The sequence below is a fragment of the Podarcis bocagei genome, assembly GCF_964188305.1.
Source record: "Podarcis bocagei genome assembly, chromosome: 9".
In the NCBI taxonomy this organism is placed as follows: Eukaryota; Metazoa; Chordata; class Lepidosauria; order Squamata; family Lacertidae; genus Podarcis; species Podarcis bocagei.
The window spans coordinates 40659573-40686240 of NC_138134.1; the positions used below are offsets into that span (position 1 = coordinate 40659573).

The following is a 26668-nucleotide window of genomic DNA, read 5'->3' on the forward strand; positions in this document are numbered from 1 at the left end:
TAAGCCTGTTTGTGGTGTTGTTGTTTTGTTGTATTATTATTATTATTACTGTCACCACATTTGATACTTTGTGTACAGTATATACTTTGCAAACTAGAAAGCAGCCAAGAACAATTAAGAAACCCAGTTGAACGTTGTACCCAGTTCAGCAGAGGTTCCATTTTCGTATATTACCCACACCAGTGCTAAAGGGCATCCGCTCCCCCCGCCCCCTCCCTATCTCAATCTACACGGGACCACGTTTCCCCAGGAGTAGTCCTGAATTCGACAGGACTAGCACCTCAAGCCACCAGATGTCCATAGTGCGTGAACACACAACAAATAAAATGACGCTACTAATTCCTTGCCCCTCAGGTTTCCTGGACCTATCTAAAAAGGTAGGTTTGCAGTTTCCTGAAACTGCCGCTTGCCCTTCAGGTGCCTTGCCCGAAACTAAAAAAAGAGAAGAGAGGAGATAACACAGCTCCCCTTCGCAGCGACGGCGCAGCGTTTCCCTTGCCTCGAGGAGAACAGACGGGAACCTTCGTTCGGGCTACGCCTGCGCCTCACCTGGACACACCTGTGCTCACCTGAGCCTGCGCGGGCGCCTCCCCCCCCCTCCTCCAAGCCCGCTGCCCTCTCGCCTCCCTGCCCCGCCCGCTCTTGGCCGCCGCGCAGGCGCACTTGCCGCTCGCCCGGCAACACTCCCGGGGCTCGGCTCAGCGCTGTCATGGCGGCAGAGAGCAGCAGCAGCAGCAGCCGCCGCCGCAGCAACTGCTAAGGCAGGCAGGAAGCGATGGAGGAGCTCCTCGCGGCGTCGGCGGAGTGAAGGAGCTGCACAGGAAACTTCCAGCCGCTTGCCTGAGGTCGAAGTTCTTTGCCCATCCCTCTTCTCTACCCCGGGCAGGTAGAAGCCAGGCTGTTGGTGGGGAAGCACCGGAGACACCTCCCGCCCGTGGAGCTGCCTGGGGTCGGGAGAGCCTCGTCCCTCCCCGCCGGCCCCGTCCGCGGCAGAGGCGAGGAGGAGCAGCAGGGCTGGGTGAGTGGGAACTTCTTTGCCGGCCCTACTTTGTCCTTGCACCTGTGACTGTGCGTGAAGGGAGGAGCGGAGCTTGCAGTTACCTCAGCTGCTGGAGCACAAGGACGGCGGAGGGAAGCACTGCAGAAACAGAGCGGGGCAGGGGAGAGGCGCGTCTCTAATAATAATAAAATAATAAAATAATAATAGTAATAATACAGAAGTAAACGCCTTCGGGAGTCCCGCGCTCTCTTCTTTGCAGGCAAGTTTAGTGCCTGACAAAGAAAGGGGCTCACCTGCCTGATGCAGTTGCACCTGCCCTCATTTTCTGGGTTGAGGGGGGGTGAGTGCAAAGAGAGAATGGGGTAGTGTTTCTTGATTAGTTAGATGACAGGCTTTTTCAAATGTTTTCAACAAGCTGCGCCTGCTACTAATTTTTTAATATAATTCTTTTTTTTTAAGTTTTCAGATTAAAGAGGCCGCTGTCCTTCTGCCGAGGGAAGGAAAACAAGATTATCTCAGCGCTCAGAAACTGGACCCGAGGCTACGCATTGAACTCTTTTTATTTCTGGGGTGCTGGCTTCTGCTGGCCACCTGGAAGTGAACTAAGCTATGGCGAGTGAAGACAAACAGGTTGCTTCTCCTCGGCCAACAGGTGATGATGGAGGAGGGGGAGGTGGTACCGGAGGAGGGAAAGAAGGAAATGTGGCCGAAATGGAGAGCAAGCTGCAACCTTTGAATCCAGGAATCCCTATTCGTGGTATCAGGATGAAATTTGCTGTTCTGACAGGACTGGTGGAAGTCGGAGAAGTATCCAACAGGGATATTGTGGAAACTGTGTTTAATCTGGTAAGGCAATCACCTTTCTAACTCTTTAAAGGAGAAGGATGGTATGTGGTGAAACATAAGGAAAGCAATACATTCTACCCACATTCATATTACTTCATCCTTACAGTTAAGGCTGCCCGCCTACCTATTTGTCACAGGGTGGTGCATCTGGTAAGCTATTCTCCCGGAAGGGATCTTTACTTAGGCCTTACTTAGTAACCGTGAGGCTGCAATACTTTTTCCACTCAGTTGTTCCGTTTCCTTGCTTTCCCAAGGTATAGCTTCTATCAAGGAACTTTCCTGCTATTTACACCTTCACAGAAGTCATTTGAAAGCACTTAGGTTCTAAATAGTTGTGCTGTCATATCTGTTTGCAATGCTTAAATGTATTTTGGGATTTTAGGCTAATTCACAGTTGGAATATACCATTGTTAACACACAATTGCTGGTGCTGCAAATTTTAGGGCTCTGATGTAAGGCTTTGATTCTGCAGAGGTATGCCTCTTTTCTCCCATGTGAACATTTTAAGCCCATTTTCAGTAACCATAGCAATATAACTCTTTGTAGATATTTCTACCAATTTGGGTAGAACTTGAAACATTGTGCATCAGTGTTACTTACCTTGGGAGCACTCAACTTTTCCTAGTAGTAAGAATTTCCTTGGAAAATGACAAATGCTACACCAGAACAGAAGGATTTGTTTAACAGTAAGATTATGTTTGAATATCACAATTGTAATGGCAAAGGATAGTAATTATGTGCTATTCTGAATAGTGGTGCCTGTTCAATGTACATTTATGTAAACATTAGATGAGGATAAGTTATATTTCTGTCTCAACCATAGGTAAGAATGGTTGAGTTGAGAAGGCTGTACTCCAACACTACTTAAATGTAATCTGGCTTTTAAAAGTGGAATGGAAAGCTCAAAGGCACAGTGTATAGTGTTCCACATGTGTGTAAGTATCTGGAGACCGAATTCTTGATCCTGCAAGAATTTAAGTTCTTTCGCAAATCATCTGTGGCCCTGCTGAGAGTTGTTGGTCGGTGCAAATAAAACTGATATCCCTTTAGAAGTTAAATGTAGGCAATGCATTCACAGTGTCCATACAACTTGGTTGGGTAAGACTGCAGACTTTTATTTGACTTAAATATTGGTAATGTATAACTAGGGTGGAACGAAAATGCTCTGCCTAGGAAAACTGAGGTCTAGACCTGCTATGTAGAATAAATAGAAAGCAATTATTCTGACTAAATAGTGCAAAAACATATGTGCACTAGGCCTCTTGTAACTTTTTACAGCTGCCTGTAGCTTAAAAAGCAAAACAAAACTTTTACGTGTTTCCCTGGCACAGAAGAAAAAACAAAGCATTTGTGCCACATTAAACTGATCAAGAAGCTACAGACAACCAACTGTTTTATAATACAGAAATCTATTTAAGTCTCTGAAGCATTGCAGCATCTGTACAAAGTATTGCTAGCGTGTGTGATCAGGCATACTACAGAAGTGAAGTGCTGCTCTGAAGTTTCCTGCCCACTCATCGTTCTCCTATGTGTAGTGAAATAACTATAAAATCTCTTTCTTTTAAAATCTGACTTCTGTAGATAAATGCTGAAACGTTGTACGTTGTGGAAGCTGCAGAAGAAATAGCTCCCATGTTTTGCACTGAAATAATAATACAGTTTTTATAGGAAATAGAAAGCTGTCTTCAAGAAATTCAGTGTGTGACCTAAATAACAGGATATTCTGCAAATTTTCCATCTGCCTGGAACCTGAGTAGAAAGATAGGAAGAACAGTTTCCTTTAGAACTGAGTTTCATTAAATACACCCACAACTTTATTAGAAATTTCTGCAGGATGTGTGTGTGTAGATAACTCATGAACATGCCAGGCTGCACTAAGTTGGACTGTTGATTTAACCAGTGCTGTCAACTCTGACTGAAAGTTGTTCTCCAAGGTGCCAGACAGATTGTGTCACCCCCCCCATCCCTGCTAGGGGTTGAAACTGGGGCCTTCTGCATGCAAAGCATGTCCTCTGTTTCTCATCTGTGGTTTGGATGTGGATAGCAGTGGCAATGTATGTCTTGTTTGCTACTCTCTTAAAGTTCTCCACCCTATTTGTGGGTAGAAAACTGGGTGGACCATCTCACTATTTTAAAAAAAGAATATTTTCAACTTTTTCATGAGGGTTGGACTCTCTGTTAGTAGTGGTTGTAGCACAGCTTCTTTCTCCGCCCCCAAGCTCCCCCCCCCTTCGAAAACTGTATTGTCAGCCTTGCAACCATTTTGCATCCTGTACAATTCGCCTGACACAGCATCATTCTGGAGCAGAGTGTGTGGGGTGAGGAAGGGGTGGCAGCCACCGTTAAAAAATTGAATAATACAGTGGTACCTCTGGCTATGAACTTAATTCGTTCTGGAGGTCTGTTAAGCTGAAACCGTTCTTATCCTGAGGCGCGCTTTCGCTAATGGGGCCTCCCACTACGCGTGCGCCTCTGGCGTGCGATTTCCGTTTGCATCCTGGGGCAAAGTTCGCAACCAGGAGCAGCTACTTCTGGGTTACTGGAGCTTGTAACCTGAAGCGTTCATAGCCAGAAGCATTCGTAACCAGAGGTACCACTGTATTGGAGAAAAGGTCTGGGAAATGTTCTTTTTCTAGGGGAGGTGAGGGGAAAAAACCTCCCTCTTTCTTTTGGAAAAAGTTTTCTGAGAAATGTCAGCTCTGCTTTAGTTTGAGCAAGCGGACTTTGCATAGTTGCTGGGAACAGTAAAAATGGGTTGAACACATGTAGTGTTGAACTGGATCCTATGGCTTTGACACCCTACTTTAGCCATAACATTGTAAAACGGCAAAGCAAGAAAAAAGATCCCAAACATGTAGTAAGAAGTAAGTCTTAGTGCGTCGAAAGGGGCTTTCTCCTAGGTTTCAATTCTAACTTCATGTACCTGGGACTAAGCTCTGCTGATTCAATATGTTTTCCTTCTTAGCGGACAAGGTTAGGACTGCAGTCTTGGACTTTTAGTCACTATGTTATGCTGAGCTGGGCACTAAAAAGTTACTATTCAAATATGATTTAGTCTTGTGGGGATGAAGTAAACAGGAGAAAGGTATAGTTGAGCCTCTATTCCAGCAGTGTCTTTCACTTTTTTTGAGGAAAAGCGAAGTGTTGTAATTCAGGAAAGTGTTACACTGGGAGATACTCAGTGCTCCTGACTCTTGGTGCCTACAGATGAGTTAGGCACAAATTCATGGTGTCCCCCCAAGACTTGTTGCAGTCCTTCCTCCTACACCTGTTTTGCCTAGTAGCAACTTCTCTTTGCACTTGTCATAACATAATTTTTGTTTTTGGGCAGTTCATGGAAATAGCTCTGGTGTTGTGTGTGTCACATTGTAAGTAATCATAGGGCAGGAATGGCCAGATATCATCATAAACAAAATATGTTACAAGACTGATTCCAAAATTTACATTTTTATTTTCATAAATCTTAATAGATAGACCTATGAGTACTCTCACTGCCTTTTTATAGCTAGTGCCTATTTAAAGTATTTTGATTTCATGCCATACTTATTCTCCAAAAGCAGGTTAATTACTCCAGCTTTTTTTTTTTTTTAAGTGGCATTTGGATTGTGAAATTAGATGACTTTCACTTATAAAGTGACATAGAACTGAACTTCGGGTCTTCTGAAAATAATATATGATGCAAACCTTAATAATGACAAGTTCCTAGGTAAAGGTATGTCCGCTCTCTCATCAAGTACAAAGTGAGCATGGGAGGGATGGGGAGCCACACAGATTTGTACGGGAAAGAATAGCAAGCTTGACATATCTTAGATGTGGCTGTGTTTGGCTACACTAGTATAATGGAAGATCTGCAAGCCTGTTATCTTCCTGTCTCAATTATGTACAGGTGTGCTTGCTAGAAAAGAGCCAGCACCAGCTGAAGTGCAACTTACTGCTATTCAATGGCAGACATTGTTCTGCGTTTAGCCTCTTGCACAACTTCACCACTGCCTAAATGTAGATGGGAAACTTTTGAGCAGGGATTGAAATTTTTTATTCGCACCTCTCTGCCAAGTTGTATAAGCTGCTTGCCAGAGCATGACTTAAGGAGGCTGGCTAGTTCCCTGGTTATGCCAGCAGTGTATTAACCGTAGCTTCAGTTGTATTGCAGGTTGCAATAATACAACACATTGCACCTAGGGTAAGAGTTTCTGATGGAAGGCTCTCCAGAATTAGCATCACAACTACTTGATGCATTCATATTGCACAAGGTTGTACTGCAAATAAGGAAGTTCTGCCTGTAGTTGGATTCAACCTCTTTAACTAATCTTTCCCTTGTTCCAATCATGAAAATGTCAGTTATAAAAAATATTACATCAGAAACCCTTTTTATTTTTAAAAGTCCTCGATAAAAGACTGCTATAAAGGACTAGTACTCTAGTCTTTAAGGTGAACTGAGAGAGTTCTATAGATAACACTTTTTTTGAGAACACATGTACTTCAAAGTAATTTTCAAAAATTCTTTCATTCCAAAATCCCTTTCCCAAAGGTCATGTCAAATGTAAAAGACTGGTCTTTTGCCAAGACATTTTGCCCTTTTTCTTATCTTAATGGCCCATCCATTTCTTTGAAGTGATAAACTATGTGACTCAAGGCTCTTTGCTCTTATAAGAATTGTGGTTAGGAGAAAGTATTTTTATCCCATTAAGAAAAGTTTAGCTTCAGACCAGTGCTATCATTCTCTGAGACATGTTAAGATTGGCTAATCCTAAATGAGAACCTTAAATTAGTTCAGTGTCCTAGAAGCTGATTGGGGACAGGACCCTTAAACATAGCCCTTCCTTCCTTCCTTAACCATCTCTTGAAACCATCCATGAAAACGGTCTTAACAGTGAGTTCGAAAGTGACTATGGAGGCCATTTCTGGATCCATATATCCTTCCACAGAGGGGACATAGGTTTCTGGGTGGGAGTTGATCACGGTGAGGGTTTGCCAAATGTGCCTTCCTCTTAGCTCGTTTCTCCTTTCCTCTCTGAGTTCGTGCTTCTAAAGTCCACAAAACCTTTGGTAAAGGCTGTTCTCAAACTGGAGCGCTCACAGGCCAGTGTTTCCCATTTATCAGTGCTTATACTACATTTTTAAAGATTTGCCTTGAGAACATCTTTAAACTTCTTTTGTTATTTCCCCAGCATTTTGCTTTCCATTTTCATGTTGGGAATAGAGTAGTTGCTTTGGAAGACGATAATCTGGCATCTGAACAACATGACCAGTCCAACAAAGTTGCTGTTGAATAATCATTGCTTCGACATTGGTGATCTTTGCTTCTTCCAGTACACTGACATTAGTTGCCTGTCTTCCCAAGTGATGTGTAAACATTTTCAGAGACATCATTGATAGAATCTTTTGAGGAGTTGTAGATGGCATTTATAAGTGTTCCATGTTTCACAAGCATACAGTAAAGTTGGTAGTGCAATAGCTTTGTAAACAAGCATTTTGGTTTCCCTGCGGGTGTCCCGGTCCTCAAACACTCTGAGCTTCAATTGGGAGAAAGCTGTGCTCGTGGAGCTCAGGTGATGCTGGATTTTGGCATCAGTGTTGGTCCTTGTGGAAAGATAACTGCCCATGTAGGAAAATTGGTTGACATTTTCCAACGTTGCACTATGGTTGGATTTGTGGTGCTGCAGAGGGGTTGTTTTTTGCTTGTTGGTGCAGCACTTGGTTTTTTTGGATATTGAATGATAGGCCAAGCTTTCCAAAATCTTCTGCGAAGATATTTAGGATGGTTTGGAGGTCATCCTCTGAGTGTGGAAACACTACGTTGTCATCAGCATACTGAAGCTCTATGAATATCACTAAGACAAATGAATATAGGGAAGGTGTGGGGGGAGGAGGGAACTCATGCCCAGAGAAACTGTAAATGTTGGAGGATTTGCCCAAGGCTGTAACTCCCAATCAGGCTGCTCTGATCATGATGTGGGCTGGTATAGATGGCTCAAGCTTTCAGCTTTTGTTAGAATAACTCTTTTGTTACTCACCCTTCATCATATGGTGCCATGGAGGGTAACATTGAAAATATAATATAGTGCTATTTAATAATAATAATAATAATAATAATATAAATTCCAAAATACTGTACCATATAAATGCATATCTATCATCAAACCAGATGATATATAGGGGAATAATAGCAATAGTTCAACTTTCAGAAGTTATACGCATGAGCATGGCATGTTCTATATGCTTTAGCCCATTACTGAAGTCTTCTCTCTAACCTTGGACACTGTTACAGTAAGTACCATCAATAGTATGTGACAGAAGCACAGGGGCAGGCTCCTCTGCAAATGTGATACTCAGACTTGGTAGAAGAGTAGAGAGGTGAAGTTTTAACAAAAGAAAATTGCTGGACCTTTCTAGAAGTTGGTCTGAATAGTGACTTATTGTGAAGTAAGGCGCATTCCTTACTAGATGTCTGTTAAATAATTAACCCAGTAATTGTGCTTCACCTCTAAAATTTGATCTGGAGCGTATTCTTTGCATATTCTGTGCATTGTTTTTCCTTGAAAATCTTTTACACTAGCCTTTTCAAAATGAGGAAAAGGATTTTTATGTGTCTTTATTATGTGCAGTTTTCTAATTCTGTCTTAACCATTTTCTATAAACAATTTAACCATAAGTTAATATAAGGTCTAAAATGGTATATCAAGTATATTTCTAATTGAAGCTGCAAGTCTGTGCACATTTACTTGGAAATAAGTCCTCATTGAACTAGATGGGCCTTACATCTGTGCAGATATGCATAGGAACATGAGCTCGTTTCTGAATTACTCCACAGGTCTGAGGGGGAAAGTGGAGTGGGACTTAACTCCTGCTCTTATGTCTCCTGCTCACTTACACCCCTCGCCATCCATGTGTTGAGGGCATATCTATCAAGGTAAAGCTTGACAAATGCAGGGCTCTAGAACATGGAGAGAGCCTATGTTTGTTCGGCAGCCTTTCACTCTGCTGGTATGCCCCCAACACCTAGATGAGAAGGGGGAAGGGTTGGAAGAAGATGCAATGGCTGCGTCACCTGGCGTGGCCATATTATGTCTTCCATGCAATTGTAAATCACATGAGGGGGAATGCTTGAAATGTGCAGTAGTCTAATTGCTGCAGCATAAATCCATCTACTTGTATTAACACTGTTTCTGCTAAACTACAACTTTAATTTTTTAATTTTTTAAAAAGTGAGAAGATGTACTTCAGCAGTGGAATGTGCAAGGCTGCTATGGAACAGTGTTTCACCTCTCAAAATGTTGTGGGTTTTTTTTTGCTATCCCAACTTTTAAAGTAAATCCATACATTCTTTAGGATGCTATTGTACCTTTTCTATGAAACTTATGTAAGTCATTCTTTTCATTGCATTAACAAGACTTTCTAATGTTGGTGCTAAGTGAGGAGATCCAACTAGTATTTGGCAATCACTTCGTATTCAATGGAAGTGTGCATAACTGTCATTACGTGATCTCTTCTAGGTCATTGGTGAATGCACCTCTAGCTCTGGTTATCCTAGTTCTGTCACTTCAGTCTATGTATTGTGCCCATGATAAAGTAACGCTGATTTGAGGTAGGTTTTGTTTCTGGGCTTAGTAAAGGACCTGGCTTTGTAGTGACTTACAGCTGTGGACACACATTATTGCAGGAGTAAATGAGGAACACCACTTAATAAAGATGAACCTTCAAATCATCTAAAGGTTTCAGTGAACCCCCCCAAAATTTGAATCCTTTTTGTTAAGCAGTGTTAGTTTTGGGCAATGTAATCACTTCGCACTGCAGGGCAAGTCTTCAGGTAGCTACATGGGAAATCATATTAAGCTTAACTGCTTAAGCCCACTTTGTTGAAAAGGAAAAAAAAAGCTTTGTGAATAAACTGGTTTAGTTGTAACACCTCCTAACAAGTGATACTTTTTTATATCTCGTTCTCTGCTTTATATGTCTCACATTCCATACAGTCTCATCCTGTTTGTCTGCTTTTGTGATTCCCGTCTTTGTACCTTCTGTCGCATTGCTCTCCACACATTTAAAGCCCATTGCTTTTTCTTCTTTTCAGGCCATTTTCCTATTCTTCGTTGAGTTTCTTCTCAAAAATCCACTATATAAATTTGATAAATAATAATAAATAATAATAATAAATATAAATACAACACACACACACACACACACACACACACACACACACAGAGTAGAGCTTTCCTTAATTTACTGGATCTCATCCTGGAATGTGTTGCCACTTCCTGGGTTATCCAGTCTTGCCAATCTTAACGGCAAGATCAGGTGGTTAAGTGCCCACGGCATTATTGGAACCAGTGAAAGAAAATGGTCTCGACATATGCTGGATAATCCAAGATTTTAGCAGAGGTACAAAAATACATTTTAAAAAATAATAGAAAACAACTTTCAGGGGGACAACCGCACTCAGACAACTCAGTAAGGATTGAGTATGCTTACTACTCATGGAGTAAAAATAAAAAAAATCCTTCCAGTAGCACCTTAAAGACCAACTAAGTTAGTTCTTGGTATGAGCTTTCGTGTGCATGCACACTTCTTCATGCACACGAAAGCTCATACCAAGAACTAACTTAGTTGGTCTTTAAGGTGCTACTGGAAGGAATTTTTTTATTTTGACTATGGCAGACCAACACGGCTACCTATCTACTACTACTCATGGAGTGTTGAGAAAAGAAAAACAGGAAATGCGGGGAGAATAATGGAATTGTCTGTTACAGAAGGGCTGGCAGGAACCCAGGAAAGAGGGTGGGGGAAATACAGTGCAACATTTGTTGCATGTTCCACTTGTCTAATGTAGATTGTCCTTTTTTGAGGAGAGCAGGAACTCTTTTTCATTGCTATATGGTGCTTTGCATGCTCTTGGCATTAAAAACTTCTGGAAATCTAGAACTTTTAGCAATAGACAAATTAATACAATAATAAATTTGCAATTAACCAGCACAGGCAAGTTGTGCATCCCTTAGTTCAAGAGTTCTTCTACTGTGTTTCGAGAAGTAAGTCAGAAGTAGCAAATAGATCAGGACAGCTTTTCAGACCACATTTGTTTCTTCTGTGCTATGAAAGTAATGGATGTGATGCTATCTAAAAACCTTCTGAATATACTCTAATAAGGTTATATGACTCATTGTACTGATGGTTATATGCAAATAACAAAGTAAAAAAATATATATATACCCAGGTTAATAAAGGATGGAAAGGCAGACAAAAAATATTTGTTAGTGAAGTACAAAATATTTTTACATGTACTGAGGAAAGTTTTTACAGTTATTTTGTCTTACCCTTGTGGCAAACTTCGTTAGGACAGCTTTGAACTCCAATGTTTAAAACATTTTGGCTTGAAACCATCGTACAAGTAAAATATATTGGGTATAGTCTTGCATTGTAAATCCTATCAAAGGGAACTTTGGCTACAAGTGAATTTGTAGTTGAATTGTCTGCCTTCATGGTTGAAGCTTAAAACTTTTGTGCAGTGCGACATAAAAGACAGCTTTAGTGATGCTTTTTATCTTGTGAATTTCCAGTTTGGGGCAAAATAAGTGGATACTCTGAATATTTTTGTGAAAACTTCAGTATACTTTTTAAAGTTGAGATGTAAAAAACAAAGCATATTACTAGATATAGTAAGAATTTGTATTCCTTGAACCTGCTGTGGATTAAATTCTTGCCTATATTGTCATATATCCCCATTTTTGTTACTTTTGTTTAATGACATCCCTTTAAAATTCAGATGCCTGAGATGAATTTGCCTTTTTCCATGCCCCTGGATTCTTTAAATGGAACTATTAAAATTGTGAATTACACCTTGTTCTAAATCTAGAGGGTGATGAGACTGGAAGGAAACAAAATAGTTTTTATCCCCTGATTGCCTTCATGTTTGCAGTCTTTTAGAAACTTACTTCCTCAAGCTACTTGTTACCATCTGTGGTGCCATATGCAACAAATGTAAGATGTTAAGTTAGATCTTCACAGTAAACAGACAAAAATAATAATGCTGTCATTAAGTGATGGCACATATTTTTAAGTAGGAACCTGAGCTGTTCTTTTTCTCTTTTCTGATTTTGCCCTTCTGAGAGAAGTACCTCTTTTTTTATTAGTTTCTTTTTTTCCTACCCCAGTGGTAAACATTGCTTAGGCTATGATCAGATCTATCCATTTCCACAATTTCTTGAAACCTTTAAAGCCATGGTAATGACAAGGATGATTTAATTATTGGTTTTCTACAGTTTGTAAAAATAGCAGTTCACTCTTTCAGATTTTCTTGCAAAGTCTGTTCTTTCTGGAGTACACAGATGAAGCATAGATAATTGCTCTTATTATTAGCCTTTTACTCTAGTGTCCTAAAGAATTACAGTACAGTAGTCTCTTGAGTAAAACATATAAATGAGACCCAAATACTTGTCCATGCTGAAAACGTGGTATAGTTATTTCAGAAATTAAACTAGCCTTGAGCACTTATTGTCATGAAACACTGATTAAAAAAGTATTAATTAGACTCTCTATATCTAATCCTTTTTCCAGCAACCATGGGTTGCATCCAGTACAGTGGTACATCGGGTTACATACGCTTCAGGTTACAGACGCTTCAGGTTACAGACTCTGCTAACCCAGAAATATTACCTTGAGTTAAGAACTTTGCTTCAGGATGAGAACAGAAATCATGCTCCTGCGACACAGCGGCAGCGGGAGGCCCCATTAGCTAAAGTGGTACCTCAGGTTAAGAACAGTTTCAGGTTAAGAACAGACCTCCAGAATGAATTAAGTACGTAACCAGAGGTACCACAGTACTGCGCTAGTGGAATTCTGCTTCCACAGTGGGACCTATCCTGCCTCTCCTTCCTGCTGTGTGCACACGCCAACAACTGCTTCAGAGAATCTGTTGCTCTTGTGCAGTGGCCGTGTTGGATACAACCTTATTGTTTTTAGACAGCAATCCTAGTTTATTTACTGCAGATCGTATTGAGCAAAGGGTGAGTTACTTCTGCATAAATGTGTATAGGGTTGTGCTGCTAGTATCTGAGTGACTCTATACAAAGTACACCAAGGCTGCAATCCTATAACTGCTTATCTGGTGGTAAGACCTATGCTGAGTTGACTTGTATAAGATTGCATTGTAATGCTATCTGCATTATCCAACCTAGTGCTCTCTAGATGTTTTGGACTACAACTCCCATCAGCTTCTGCGAATATGGCCATGATCAGGGATGATGGCAGTTGGAGTTAAAAAATATGTGGAGAGCAATAGGTTGGGAAAGGCTAGGCTAAACTGTAGCAATTAGGAATTACTTTCCATTTTCTGATGAATATATTTCTGGTATATTTGAGTCATGTACATCCTAAACAAACACCAGTATTTTAGGGAAAGACACCTATTTCGCTGGGATGATTCTATAGGAGTATAAAAGCTGTATTTGTTTAAATATAACAGTATCAGTTGTTTAATAGTATAAGCTAAGTTTTACTCTGTCTTTAGTGAATAACAGACAGCATACGCCAAACACCAGTCAGTCTAGATTTGTGGGGCTGCACCAAGGTGTTACTTCTGATTTCCAGTTGAAGTAGCTCAGGTTGAATGTTAGCATGTACTCTGTCAATTTCCACCTGAAGTTTCTATGTGCCCCACACATGGCATCACATACAATGCCAAGTATGAGGTAGGTCGCTGTGGTTTGGGGCAAATGGACTGGCAGGCCACATGGAGACACCTGGAAGGTCAAATTTGTGGACTAGTCTGTGCTGCTGCTGTACAGGAGAACCAAACTTGCTCGGCATCCTACTGGCTATTTTTTGCTTTAATTTCACAACAACACCTGCAAATGCCTTTTGAACACCAATAGGTCAGATTCATGACAAGCCCTCTCCATAAATGCTTCTATGTCATGCTGTTGATTACTATACTAATATATTTTAAAAAGTCCAATGAAGTGTTACTGAAACTAAACTTTGCAAATTTGTCCTTATGCATATAGTTTAAATTTTGTTCTGGATTTTTCTCCAAGGAATAAATAGTCTGGTGTATTATCCATAGAAGATACACTCCGGTTCTAAAATACATTCCTACTAACTGTCACCAATATGGATAAGACATGTTTCCTGATTTTGTGTCTGCCACATCCATAAATACTTAAAGCATTGACATATCACCAGCTTTCAGCAATTTGTTCTGGGTGTGGAAATTTGATAGCATGCAAGGAGCTCCTCTACCCTGACTGGTTTCCTCTTTAGTTTCAGTGGATGACTTCTATCTGTATATTCCTTCTTATGAAATAATTTGGGTAATACTCTTGAAATGTGTAAGTGCTACCATGGTAAAAAAATAAAATAAATCTCCAGGTCACTTTTTTGAATACTTTGAAAATATTTAAATTATCAATAGATGACCACTGATTATTAAGTAAATACACTGCAAATGGCTATTAATTGCTACCATTATCAGTAGGTTACAGAACATTTTTTAATGTCATTGTGAGCCAGGAGAACAGAAAATGATATGAGTTCTAGGTTTGTCTTGCATAAATTGCACCTCAAGGCATGGTAAGATCATGTATTGGGTTTGGGGAGGTTTCTGTCAGAGTAGAGTACAGTGGTACCTCGGGTTAAGTACTTAATTCGTTCCGGAGGTCTGTACTTAACCTGAAACTGTTCTTAACCTGAAGCACCACTTTAGCTAATGGGGCCTCCTGCTGCCGCTACGCCGCTGGAGCACGATTTCTGTTCTCATACTGAAGCAAAGTTCTTAACCTGAAGCACTATTTCTGGGTTAGCGGAGTTTGTAACCTGAAGTGTATGTAACCTGAAGCGTATGTAACCCGAGGTACCACTGTATTTAACAAGATATTTTATTTATTTTGCATGAGTTGTGGGTTTTTCAAGCAGCAAGAGACCTAAAAAGGTAGTAGAACAGGTCACTTACTCATTACTTTCAGAATACCAGATAGATGCCACTTCCTTTGCCAAACTGATAGAAGTTGCAGTCCCCACCTACTCCTTTTAGCACTACTGACTTTCTAGCTTGCAGCTAGTTTATCACCAGTCTTTAAGGGCTACTGTATATTTCTAAGATGTCTTGCTTTTAGATGTCTTGCTTTTGGTCTTGATGTCACAAAATACTCTATTTTCACTATGAAAGCACAATGGACACCAGTATCTTACAGCCGTATGTCTCATTATACTAACCATTGTGTAAACCCAACCCTTGAAAACAAAATCCAAGATGACCTTGTGAAACATGTGTTATAAGGAAGACACACAGAAGGCAGTATGATCTGAGACTCATACTACCCCACCCCCCAGTAAAACCTTACTCTAAATTTTGCAACCTGGTTTTTCCCAGTCTGAGTAAGGTTCAGTACAGACTGACATACTATGTTTCAAGGAAACATATTTTCATGTATTTCTTGGGGTTTGTTTGTTCCTTGTTTTCAATCCAACCTGACAGAACGCAGGAGGTTTTAATGCATTTTCTAGCTGTGCTATAATCTTTGACATGGAAATAACAATGATCTTATATTTTTATTGATACAAAATTGGCTCTTTGGCCAACTGTGAATGTTTGACACAATAATTGGATGAGTTCTTGATTGTTCTTCCACTTCTTGTAACTATTTTCTGACTTGTATCAATGAATAAACAAAGCCTCGTCAAAATTGATTTGACTGTCTTGTAGCCTGTGCATCTGATCTCAATTAACCATTTTCAGAATAGTCTTTTTCATGTTCTCTCTAACTTTCAAACCCTTTGCATGCTCTTCTGTTACAATTGTACAGACTAGGACAAGACATATTGTCAATAAATTGCACAGCTTGTTGTAATGAAGTAGCTTGTAGTTATCAAAGACCTACTTAAACAGCTTAATTGTTCTCAGCGCTTTCTGCTAGAGCATTACTCCAAAAATGAGATGCCAGTGCTTTAAAATTGTACAAATTAGTGTTTTCTAATTAATTGTCTGTCTTAGTCTGTACAGCCCAGTATTGTTGAAATAAGTAAAGGTAATTGTAGGGAGCTGGTGGCATTGTGGTCTAAACCACCGAGCCTCTTGGGCTTGCTGATCAGAAGGTTGGCAGTTCAAATCTGTGCAATGTGGATTTTAGCATTGCACAGGGCACTGCAGGAAATTTGAGAGCCCAAAGTCTGCAACTGCTGTCAATGTTCAATCCATGGTTAGATTTGACTCTCCTGTCTAGATATGTCTAGATACCCCTAGCTATGCCTAGGTATATTTCCATTTTGCAGTCTGAGAGACTCATGTCTATTTAGTCTATTACCTCTTTAAATGTGGAAGCTGATCAAAATGTGTGTGCAAATTGCACCTTCATTCGCTAGATATTTCACAATTTGTAAATAGTTTGAATATCAGCCAAAACTAGTGTTACAAAATTGTTCACAAAATTGTGTTACACAATTGTTTCCTTGTGAGTTCCAGGGGTGGAGTACTGACTCAGGCTTCCATGCCCTAATAGGCCTTGTTCTCAACAGAGACAGGGAGGCTCTCAAAGAGGCTGTCCCTTTATTGGGAAATAGTACTAACAAAACATACTAATACAAGCAACTATCACACTGGTAACAGACAGAGAACAGCTCACAGCTGCAACCAGAGAGACTAAACCAAACCTGGCAAGTAACAAATGGGAATTGGGACTGTTGCATGACAGTATATTAGCAAGCCAAGTTGTTGGTGACACAGACAGCAATTGATTAAGCTGGTGGAATCCCCTTTGGTAGATCAAATCCCTGCTTATGTTGTAACATTGCGTGTTCAAATTTTACCCAGAGTAAGTTTTACTCTGAGTAAAACTCACTTGAATGCCACCCATAGCACATGTTCTTTCATAAGCCTTTAACTCCGATAACAAATCAAGAAAAGGAGTATTCTTTCATTTTCAACAGAATTTATTTTAGATTTGTTTTTGTTTTGTTAGTCTGTAAATACAATTAAATCTAATTTAGACAACTTGAGCATTGACTTGGTTTGCACATCACAGTAAGCCAAGCTGTAGCTTATTGGGACCACACTGGGCCCCGGAGAGAAGCTTGCAGCTGCTTTGCTCCTACCTGGTCTTTTATTCCTGTGCTGCGCCCTAGGTTTTCCACTAACCCTCTGGATTAATTTTTTTGTTGGGGGGGGGTGGGAGCAGGGAGAGGAAGAAGTTCCATTGCACAGGCAGAAAATAAAACCCACAGTAAACTATTTTGTTCACTTAATGTGGCAGTTTGCGCCTCTTGAGTTAACAACTTGAGTTAATTGAATTGTGCATACCAGCACTGGAATAAGGCCGTGACCTTGCATAACAAGTATGTTCAAAATGGCATATTTCACCCCCCCCCCCCGTTTATAATGTTCCAGGTTCCATGCACTTGATTTTTCAGTGAGCCATATGAAATGCTTTGCAGGTAGTCTTCCTCGTTTTTGGTAGAGAATCTAAAGCTCTGTAAATTGCTTTGAGTTCTGAATAAAAGAAAGTGTTTTGTATGTCATACAGCTTTGAAAGGGAATCGGAGAAATTTATGGAGTGTACAGTAAGTATTAGCCACAATGTCTATGCTGTACCTCCACTATGGGAGCTAGTATGCCTCTTGATTACTGGCTTCTGGGAATTGCAAATGAGAAGGGTATTCCAGTCCCATTAGTTGGCTTCACATAAGCATCTGATGGACTGCAGAACTAGTTCATCCTTTGGCTGGATGCAGCAAGGCGTTTCCTACCTTCATACACCATAACTTATCGATTTCCCCCCTCTAAACTTATAAAAATTATATAGATCAAGAAGAATCCTCTCTGCATGTCATGTTACACTTAGGTCCATTCAGAGGCTACTCACAACCAGGGCTTTTTTCAGCCAGAACTCAGTTCCAGCACCTCTCAGGTGGGTTCTGGTACCTCACCATTGCTATTCTAAGAGAATGAGGTATGTGTCTGTAGTGAGTTCCGGCACCTCTTTTTCTAGAAAAATAGCACTGCTCACAACACTGATGGCTTTAGTCCAAACATGTCCATTAAATTAAAGAGCTCTATTTGGAAGTGTGTAAAAATATTTTGTTTTCACAAAGCTATGCATTCATGTTTAATTGTTAATTGGTGCAGACTATTGCAAACATTTTCCTAGCATCAGAAGTTGATACAGTTTCCTTTTGTGAACACTTTCATTAATGAGAGACAGCACCAGTGTATAAACATGGCATTGTTATAATAATTTCCTCTAAGAGTATGTTGCCAAACTGTTATGGCAGTAGACAGGTGTTTGTAACTTGAACTGACACAGAAGCTGGTGTGGGACTTCTCTGAGTACTGCTATTACTGGGTAAAATTTCAGGTCAGTGGGTACTGGAATCAGTACTTAAATTAGTACACGTAAAACAGATACCTTAAAGGAAATGAGCAAGGGCCGTTTTTGTGAAATAAGGAGTACTTTGATCAAATTTAATGGAATTAATTGATTTTTTTTGTTCACTATTTTCCTATACTGTTCAAAATTAAGAAGGGTATTGTGAAGAAGCAGAATTAATTTACTTCCAAAGCAAAGTGTGCTTGATAAAATAAAGTGCGCTCTTTCTCTCTCTCTCTCTGCATAATATATATGCAGCCTAGAATAGCATTAGCTTTGTGTTGCGTTTTTTCGGGTTAAGAATGGGTCAAACCCAGAAGTGTTTACTTCTGGGTTTCGCCACACGCACAGAAGCATTCTGCGTGATTCGTTCATGCACAGAAGCTCTGTCACACTTCGCACATGCGCAGAAGCGCTGCTCTGGTTACAGACTTTTCAGGGTGCGAACAACATCCCAGAATGGATCATGTCCGCAACCAGAGGTACCACTGTACTAAATTAAGCTAAGCTTGACAAAAAAAACCAAAAAACCAGTTACCTTGGCACCTTCAGTGGTGTGTTCATATTTCCGCCTGCCCCTTTGATAACTAATGGCCTGCAGTACAATCCTATGCATGTTTACATGAAGATAAATCTCACTCTGTTTACAGGTACTTCCAATAGGGATTGTAGCTTTGGTAATCTAAAACCTGTGCAACATTTCCTATAGGATTTAATTGATTAAATTTTACATGCTACCAGTATATGTTTAGCTTAATGGTTGAGAAGCCTTGTATAGCTAATGTGAGTTCTTCTCTTAAATTACATTTTTAAAACTTGTTAAAATATTAGTATACTTTTGAAGAATTCTAGAGAATCAGGTGGAGACTTTCACATCTGAGTACAGTGGTGCCTCGAGTTACAAATGCCTCAGGTTACAAACGCTTCAGGTTACAAACTCCACTAACCTGGAAGAGTTACCTCGAGTTGAGAACTTTGCCCCAGGATGAGAACGGAAATCGTGTGCCGGCGGCACAGTGGCAGAAGAGGCCCCATTAGCGAAAGCACACCTCTAGTTAAGAACAGTTTCAGGTTAAGAACGGACCTCTGGAATGAATTAAGTTCGTAACTAGAGGTACCACTGTACAGGAGACTTGCAAATACATTTTTTCTTCTTTCATTACCTCCAATGCCCATGAGATGGTGCTCATTCCCTTTTGCTTTTTATGTGGCAGATTTTTTTTTATGTTTATATGTTTGACACAAATAATTACATACATTTTAACTTAAGACAGGGAGAAATTAGTTGTGCTGATCAAAGTTACATTGTTATACTGTATTAATAAAAGAATACCTGAAGACATTGTTTAATTGTGGAATAGTCTTAAGTAAACATGACCGAATAACTAGTTCAAAAATGCAGCAATACATTAGTGAACAGTGGTAATTAAAAGTATTGGACCATTTTCAAGAAATATCAGTATTGTTAAATTAATTAGAGAGCATTGTTGGGTCATTGTGGACATACTATCGCACCAGAATGCTGTTTAACAGCACGTATTCATAACAGGGCTTTCTTTAGCTATGTGTGTTACGCTCTTTAATAGTACTGTAGTCATATTCTGTACTCTAAAACCTCCCCCCTCACAATAGGCATTTCCCTGATTAAGTTGATGCAGAAACTGTGGTCGTTGTATATTTGTATTGTGAATGGGATGTGTATATTGCATTACATCCATATGCATGCATACTTTTAGCACCACATTATTTCTGTAATTGTAGATTGTTTTAAATGTTTTTAATAATATATTTTATTTTTAATATTGTGTTTTAATTGCTGGAATCCATCCTGGGAGCATATGGTGAAGGGCTGGTAGTAAATTGTAGTAGTAATTGTCCTCATCCTCATCCTTCATAATCTTTGAATGAAGGGCAGTATAGAAATTGCTATTAGGGACCCTAGTGGTCCCAGGCCCTAAGGAAGTTAGATTGGCTTCAACCAGAGCCAGGGCCTTTTCAGCACTGGCCCCAACTTGGTGGAACGCTCTGTCTCATGAGACCAGGGCCCTGCAGGATCTGATCTCTTTCCGCAGGGCCTGTAAGACAGAGTTGTTCCGCCTGGCCTTTGGATTGGAGCCAATTTGATTCCCTCCGCCCCCTTTTTCTTTTTTCTTTTCCTTCTCCTGCGATGAGGCTCCATTTTAATATTTTAATGTTCCATTATTTTAATGTTGTATTTTATTTTTGTTTTTAAGTTGTAATCACTCATCTTGTTTTTATTATTGCTTGTAAGCCGCTCTGAGCCCGGCCTTGGCTGGGGAGGGCGGGGTATAAATAAAAAATTATTATTATTATTATTATTATTATTATTATTATTATTATTAATATAGAAACTGACAATAGGTTGGATCCAGAGTTGTTCTGAGTAGAGTCCATTTACAAAGTAGGTTTTTCTTACCCTTTCGTGCCGCCTGTACCCTCCCCAAAAATATCTGTGAAGGAACCCAGCAACAGGTCGTCTGAAAGAAAAAAAGCCTGACCACCGCTCTTCAAGGTGATATCTCTGTTCCTGTTTTTATTACTTTTAATTTGTATTTTCTGCATGCTTCTGAATAGAATGGAAATCTGGAAAGTAAATATAAAAAATAACTTTTATATTCTAGATCTGTTCGGGGAATTTTAAGTAATTACAGACTGGCACATTGGACCTTTTTATTTTTATTTTTTCTAATTGGCTAAATGCTTCATAGGGTCCAGATGTGTTGTTGTTCCACTTCCTGCCTCTATACTTTCTCTTTACTGTGCAAAAAAAAAGAAAAGCCTTGTTCAAATGTAACAGCTGGTGACAAAAGAATGACGAACTTAAATGGCAAGTGGTGTCAGCATCGCCCTAGAGCCAGTGCGCCAACTGGACTTGTGTACCTCAACCCCGACTGGGCTAGGCAAGCTGGGTAGCACCGCCAGAGACCTCCTTTTCCCACAGGAACAGGTCACAGTGCTGTGGACTCACAGCTTAGAGCTGAGAGCACCGGATTCACTGTCTCAATACTACAGTCGTTGTGCAGCAGAGTTTTGCAGAGTCTTGCAGAGTATAAACCACTCAGAGAGCAGCTCTGTATAATATCTTCCTTTTATTCTGTAACTACAACTATGATACAAAACTATATACAGAGCTGAATATTCTAAGCATAAATCAATGCTACACTGAGAGTCTGCAGCTGCTCTTAGCAGCAACCTTATCTCTAGGATCTCTAACACTCTCACTTTCTCCGATACACTGACTGACTGACACTCTCTCTCACACACAGATATGTTGCTGGGCAGAATAAGTAGATAGGCAGGACACGCCTCCTGCTCTGTGGAGAGTCAGCAGAGACCATCAGGAGATGATCAGGAGATTCTTGGGTATGGGAGGGGTGAAATCTCCTCATCCTCCCCCATTTCATCCGACCATTTCAAGAATCTTTAACATAACTGCAATTTGCACACACACTCCAAAAGTTGTTCTCTGCTTACAACCTTGGTTAACATATCTGCAGGTATCTCTTTTCCCGGCATATAACACATTGTGACAATACAAATGAATAAGCAGCTTCTGGAAAAATCTTCACACACATTTCTCTTTCTCTCAAATGCAAATTGACATCTCTAATTAGGCAGATTTGAACAAACCATTTTCAGAACTCAAATACACGCTTTCCTTCAAATATCAGGTAAGGAAATAAATAAAGCGTTTTGTGCTACTACTTTCAGCACACTTCATGCTAGGTTTAACAACCCCACCAGAGTTGCTCGTGACCGCAGTCTTTGCAAACTCTTCAGAAAACCTTTTCGGTGGTACACCCTTGGTTGTTCTCTCGGACCTGCGCAAAACTCTTTGATCCTCTTGTTCTGGTGCTTCCTCCTCTTTGGGAGAATGGGGAGCTAAAGTATATGAAGCTGCTAAGTCTGAGTCAGCGTCAGACTCACCTGAGGCTTTTGGGCTCTGATAATCTGTGCCATCATCTGGAACTACATTGGCATCAGGATTATCACCAACAACAACACTTGCCTCCCTCTTAACTTTCTTTGCCTCTTTTGCACCATCATCACAAATGGGATGGCACTGAAAAACGCCAACTCTGTCCCATTGTGGATTGTCATCAATACTCCTGGTCAGCCTTATGGTTTTCGTGTCTGTGATCAGAACACGATAAGACCCTTTCTCATATCCTAGGAAAATACCATGTTCTCCACGCTTGCTCAGTTTGTCACCCTGCGAGGTGTGCACCCAAACCTCTGAACCAAAAATTTTAAAATGCTTTACACATGGCTTTCTTCCGTGAAGCATCTCATATGGGGTGCAATTTACACTAGACTGGTATCTCCTGTTATACACATGACAGAAAAACGAAAGAGCTTCGGCCCAATAGGGATTGGGCAGCCCCGAATCATGTAACAGCGTTCTGATTCCTTGCTGCAGGGTCTGGTTTACTCTCTCACATAAACCATTCTGCCAGGGTGATCTGGGCGTGGCGGTCCTATGCTCAATGCCCTGTTCAGAAAGAAAACTCTCAAACTCTTCTGAACAAAACTCTCCACCCTTGTCTGTGAAAAGAAAACGTACATTCTCATTATGTACATTTCTGAGCCATTTACAAAACTGGCGAAACTTGGTAAAGGCTTCAGACTTTTTCTGCAGCATATAGACCCAAACATATTTCGAATAGGAGTCTATCAGAACCATGAAAAACCTTGAATTGCCTCTAGAGAGCGCTAGAGGCCCCACTAAGTCTGCATGAATGACTTCATATGGTTTCTTGGCCTCTCTCCCAGACTCTGTACCTTTGGGAGCTTGCCTTGCCTTACTCTCAGCACAAGAAACACATTTCATGTGGTAGGGACATTCTTTCAACTTCATACCCTGAACCATATCAGGCATTTTTGCCACAGCCTGGAAATTCAAATGACCATAAACGCGATGGTAATAATGAATACATTGGTCATGCAACTTCTCATTCTTATCTACAGATAAATTGCAACACTCTTTCTCAGTTGCTTCTGCAGTGCCTGTACCTGAAACAAAAGGCAATTGGTACAATCCATTTACACATTTTGCATACAAAATGAGCTTGCCATCTCTAAGAATTTCACAGCGAGATTTAGCAAACACCACCTTAAACCCTTGACGATCAAGCTGTGAAACACTCAACAAATTGTCCTGAATATCAGGCGCATACAGGACATTCTTAATAGTTGCATTCAGGCTCTCTTTTGAACACAGTTCCCTGAGCCACACTTGTGAGAACTGTCCCATCTGCTTGATGAATTTCTTTCTCTTGCTTCTCAAGCTGAACAAAGAGATTTTTATCTTTGGCCACGTGGTTTGAACAGCCAGAGTCGACCACGAAGAAACTCCGCCCATGTTGACTGGAACAGCGAGAGATCAAGGCCTTTGAAGTAGCAGGTGCTTGGGGATTTCGTCCTCCTCTCCCTCTGCCTCTGAAGTTTCCCTTCTTCTTTGAAGATTTATTACATTGGAAACTCAAATGGCCTTGTGCTCCACACGAAAAGCACCGCTTCAATTTCAAAGCTTTAACAGCAGCAGTTTCACTTTCACTTTCCCCTGCTGAAGACTCAGGCACATTTTCAAGCACATTTTTAACAGCACAGTCCCGGCTTTCTTTAACAGCCTGTCTGCGATCCCACTCATTCAGAAGCACGCTAGACACACAATCTTCTGTTAGCCGGTCAGAAGGCATTGTGGAAATCTGGGCAGCCACTCCATCATAAGACTCATCTTGGCTATTGATCATCAGCATTGCAAATACAGCCTCTGAAATAGCCAGGTCTCGCTGAACAAGGTCTTGTCTGAGACGCTTTAATTGAGATAGATGGCTAGGCAAATCACCACCTTTCTCCAACTACAGCCTGCACAGCTTCTTAAAGAAAATCACACTGGAACCAGCATTCTGCCTCAGATGCATATCTCTCAACTTATGCCAAACAGCTTGTGCAGTCTCTTGACCCTCTAAGTTCACCAGCAAGTGGTCTGAAACACTCAAAATAATTGTCCCTCGGGCTTTCATATCTGCAGCATGCCATTCAGCCCAATCATCATCATCCTTATCTGGAGGGTCATCTTCTATCGTGTGAAATAGCTTTTCCCTCTGTAAAAGCGCTTTCATCTTTACTTGCCAAATTGCATAGGTTTCAGGCGTGAGGAGAGGAAAGGACAGAGCCATCTGGCCTGACTGTGCACAGGCCATGTCTGCTATTACTTAGAGCAAGACACTTCCCTTGTGCAACACAGATAAAGCCTTGACTCCTTCAGCCACTCTCTCTCCCACTCAGAGCGCAATTAACAGGCAAACAGGGATGCTATCTTCTTCCTTTGGCAGTCAGCAACATACCTCCATAAATCAAGCAGCAGCAACAGCAACAGCGGCAGCTTGAACACTCTGCTCCAAAACAGCTCTGCTTCTGGGCACCGCAAATCAGTCCAGCATGCAGCGTCCGTTCCACCATCCGGCAATCAGCAACAGAAACCTCTGGCGACTGGGACGACTGGGACGCCTGGGATGACTGGATCAACGCCAGGTCAGACGACTGGAACAACGACTGGGCCCATAACCGATGTCAGCATCGCCCTAGAGCCAGTGCGCCAACTGGACTTGTGTACCTCAACCCCGACTGGGCTAGGTGAGCTGGGTAGCACCGCCAGAGACCTCCTTTTCCCACAGGAACAGGTCACAGTGCTGTGGACTCACAGCTTAGAGCTGAGAGCACCGGATTCACTGTCTCAATACTACAGTCGTTGTGCAGCAGAGTTTTGCAGAGTCTTGCAGAGTATAAACCACTCAGAGAGCAGCTCTGTATAATATCTTCCTTTTATTCTGTAACTACAACTATGATACAAAACTATATACAGAGCTGAATATTCTAAGCATAAATCAATGCTACACTGAAAGTCTGCAGCTGCTCTTAGCAGCAACCTTATCTCTAGGATCTCTAACACTCTCACTTTCTCCGATACACTGACTGACTGACACTCTCTCTCACACACAGATATGTTGCTGGGCAGAATAAGTAGATAGGCAGGACACGCCTCCTGCTCTGTGGAGAGTCAGCAGAGACCATCAGGAGATGATCAGGAGATTCTTGGGTATGGGAGGGGTGAAATCTCCTCAAGTGGACTCTCCTTCCTTGGAGGATTTTAAGCAGAAGTTTAGATGGCCGTCTGTCATGTAAGATCTAGTTAAGATTCCTGCATTGCAGGAGGTTGGAGTAGATGACCCTTGGGGTCCCTTCCAACTGTATGGTTCTATGATTCTGTCCTGGATTAACTAATGGAGATTGTCTAGTCTGGCATCCTAACCTAAAATACCATTGCCCCAAACATTCACTGATACAAACAGGTCGGCACATCCTGTGATCTAGCACAATGTACTTGGTGTATGATTTCTTTGTTGGTTTCTGAGGTCATAGTCCTTTGGTCACATAATTGTGTACCTAGGGACAGGATCACTTGGACAAGTCAATTAAGTTTTGTAGCACCTTCAAGGACCAAACAGATTTAATGTTAGTGAGCTAGAGTCTTAGGGTTGTGGTTTTTTTTAAGCCCCTTAATAGAAGTACCCAGTGCTTCTAGCTTTGTGCTGTTGTGAGTTGACAACCTGCAGCACTGACTTTCCAATGTGTATCTCTGGAAGAAGGGAGGATGTGCCCACATACAGAACTATGGGCTGCACAGTGTGTCATTTCCTGCATCTACTCAGAATCTGGCAGGAGGTTTGCTACTGTGTAGGATTTCAGCATACTGATGAGGTCATCGGTGCAATCTCCAAACAGAAGCATTTTTTAATTGCTCAAAGTAATTACGGTACTTCTCCGTGTAGAAGTCGAGCTTTTTTTACTCAAAAATAATGTTAAAAAACTGGGGTCGTCTTATACACAGATAGTGCATAGGGGGGATAGGTGATTGGTTGCAGCCGTGAGCTGCAGCTTGTAAGCGGTAATTTTGTGGGTGATTGGTGGCTGTGGCAAGGGCTGTTTTGGATTGGCTGCTGCTGCGGTAATTGAGTGGATGATCGGGGTTGCTGCGTGAAGTGTTGCTGTGGATTGACTGGCGTGGCAATAGGGGATGTTGTGAGTGGGCAGGCGCTGATATGATTCTGCAGCGTGAGCGATTATGAGCGTTTTGTATGTCGGGTTGGTGATTATCTGCATCCCCCCCCCCAAAAAAAATGCTCCACAACTATGGGCAATCCTCCTCAAAAGAAGCTCAACAACTTTGGGCAATCATCCCCTGAAAAAGTTCAACAGCTCTGGGCCATCTCCCCCCATTTTCTTCAATTTGATTCCCCTAAATAAGGGGCCTCTTATACACTGGGGGGAGTGTTATACATGATAAAATATAGTACAGTGATACCCCGCAAGACGAATGCCTCGCAAGACGGAAAACCCGCAAGACGAAAGGGTTTTCTGTTTTGGAGGCGCTTCGCAAGACGAATTTCCC

The 26668-nt window shown here is 41.1% G+C and overlaps 1 protein-coding gene across 4 annotated transcripts in view; it reads left to right on the forward strand.

The window, feature by feature from the left end:
• The first annotated feature begins 683 nt into the window (after positions 1-683).
• LRBA (LPS responsive beige-like anchor protein) overlaps positions 684-26668 on the forward strand; it is a 364869-nt gene continuing 338884 nt past the window's right edge. For 3 of the 4 annotated variants that reach the window (XM_081208302.1, XM_081208305.1, XM_081208304.1), the window contains exons 1-2: positions 684-1018; positions 1460-1846. In XM_081208302.1, the coding sequence (XP_081064428.1) occupies positions 1610-1846 (237 nt within the window). In that variant the 5' untranslated portion in view covers positions 684-1018; positions 1460-1609. Of the gene's footprint in view, positions 1019-1151; positions 1168-1459; positions 1847-26668 lie in introns of those variants that run through there. The other variant, XM_081208303.1, reaches the window with a different exon arrangement.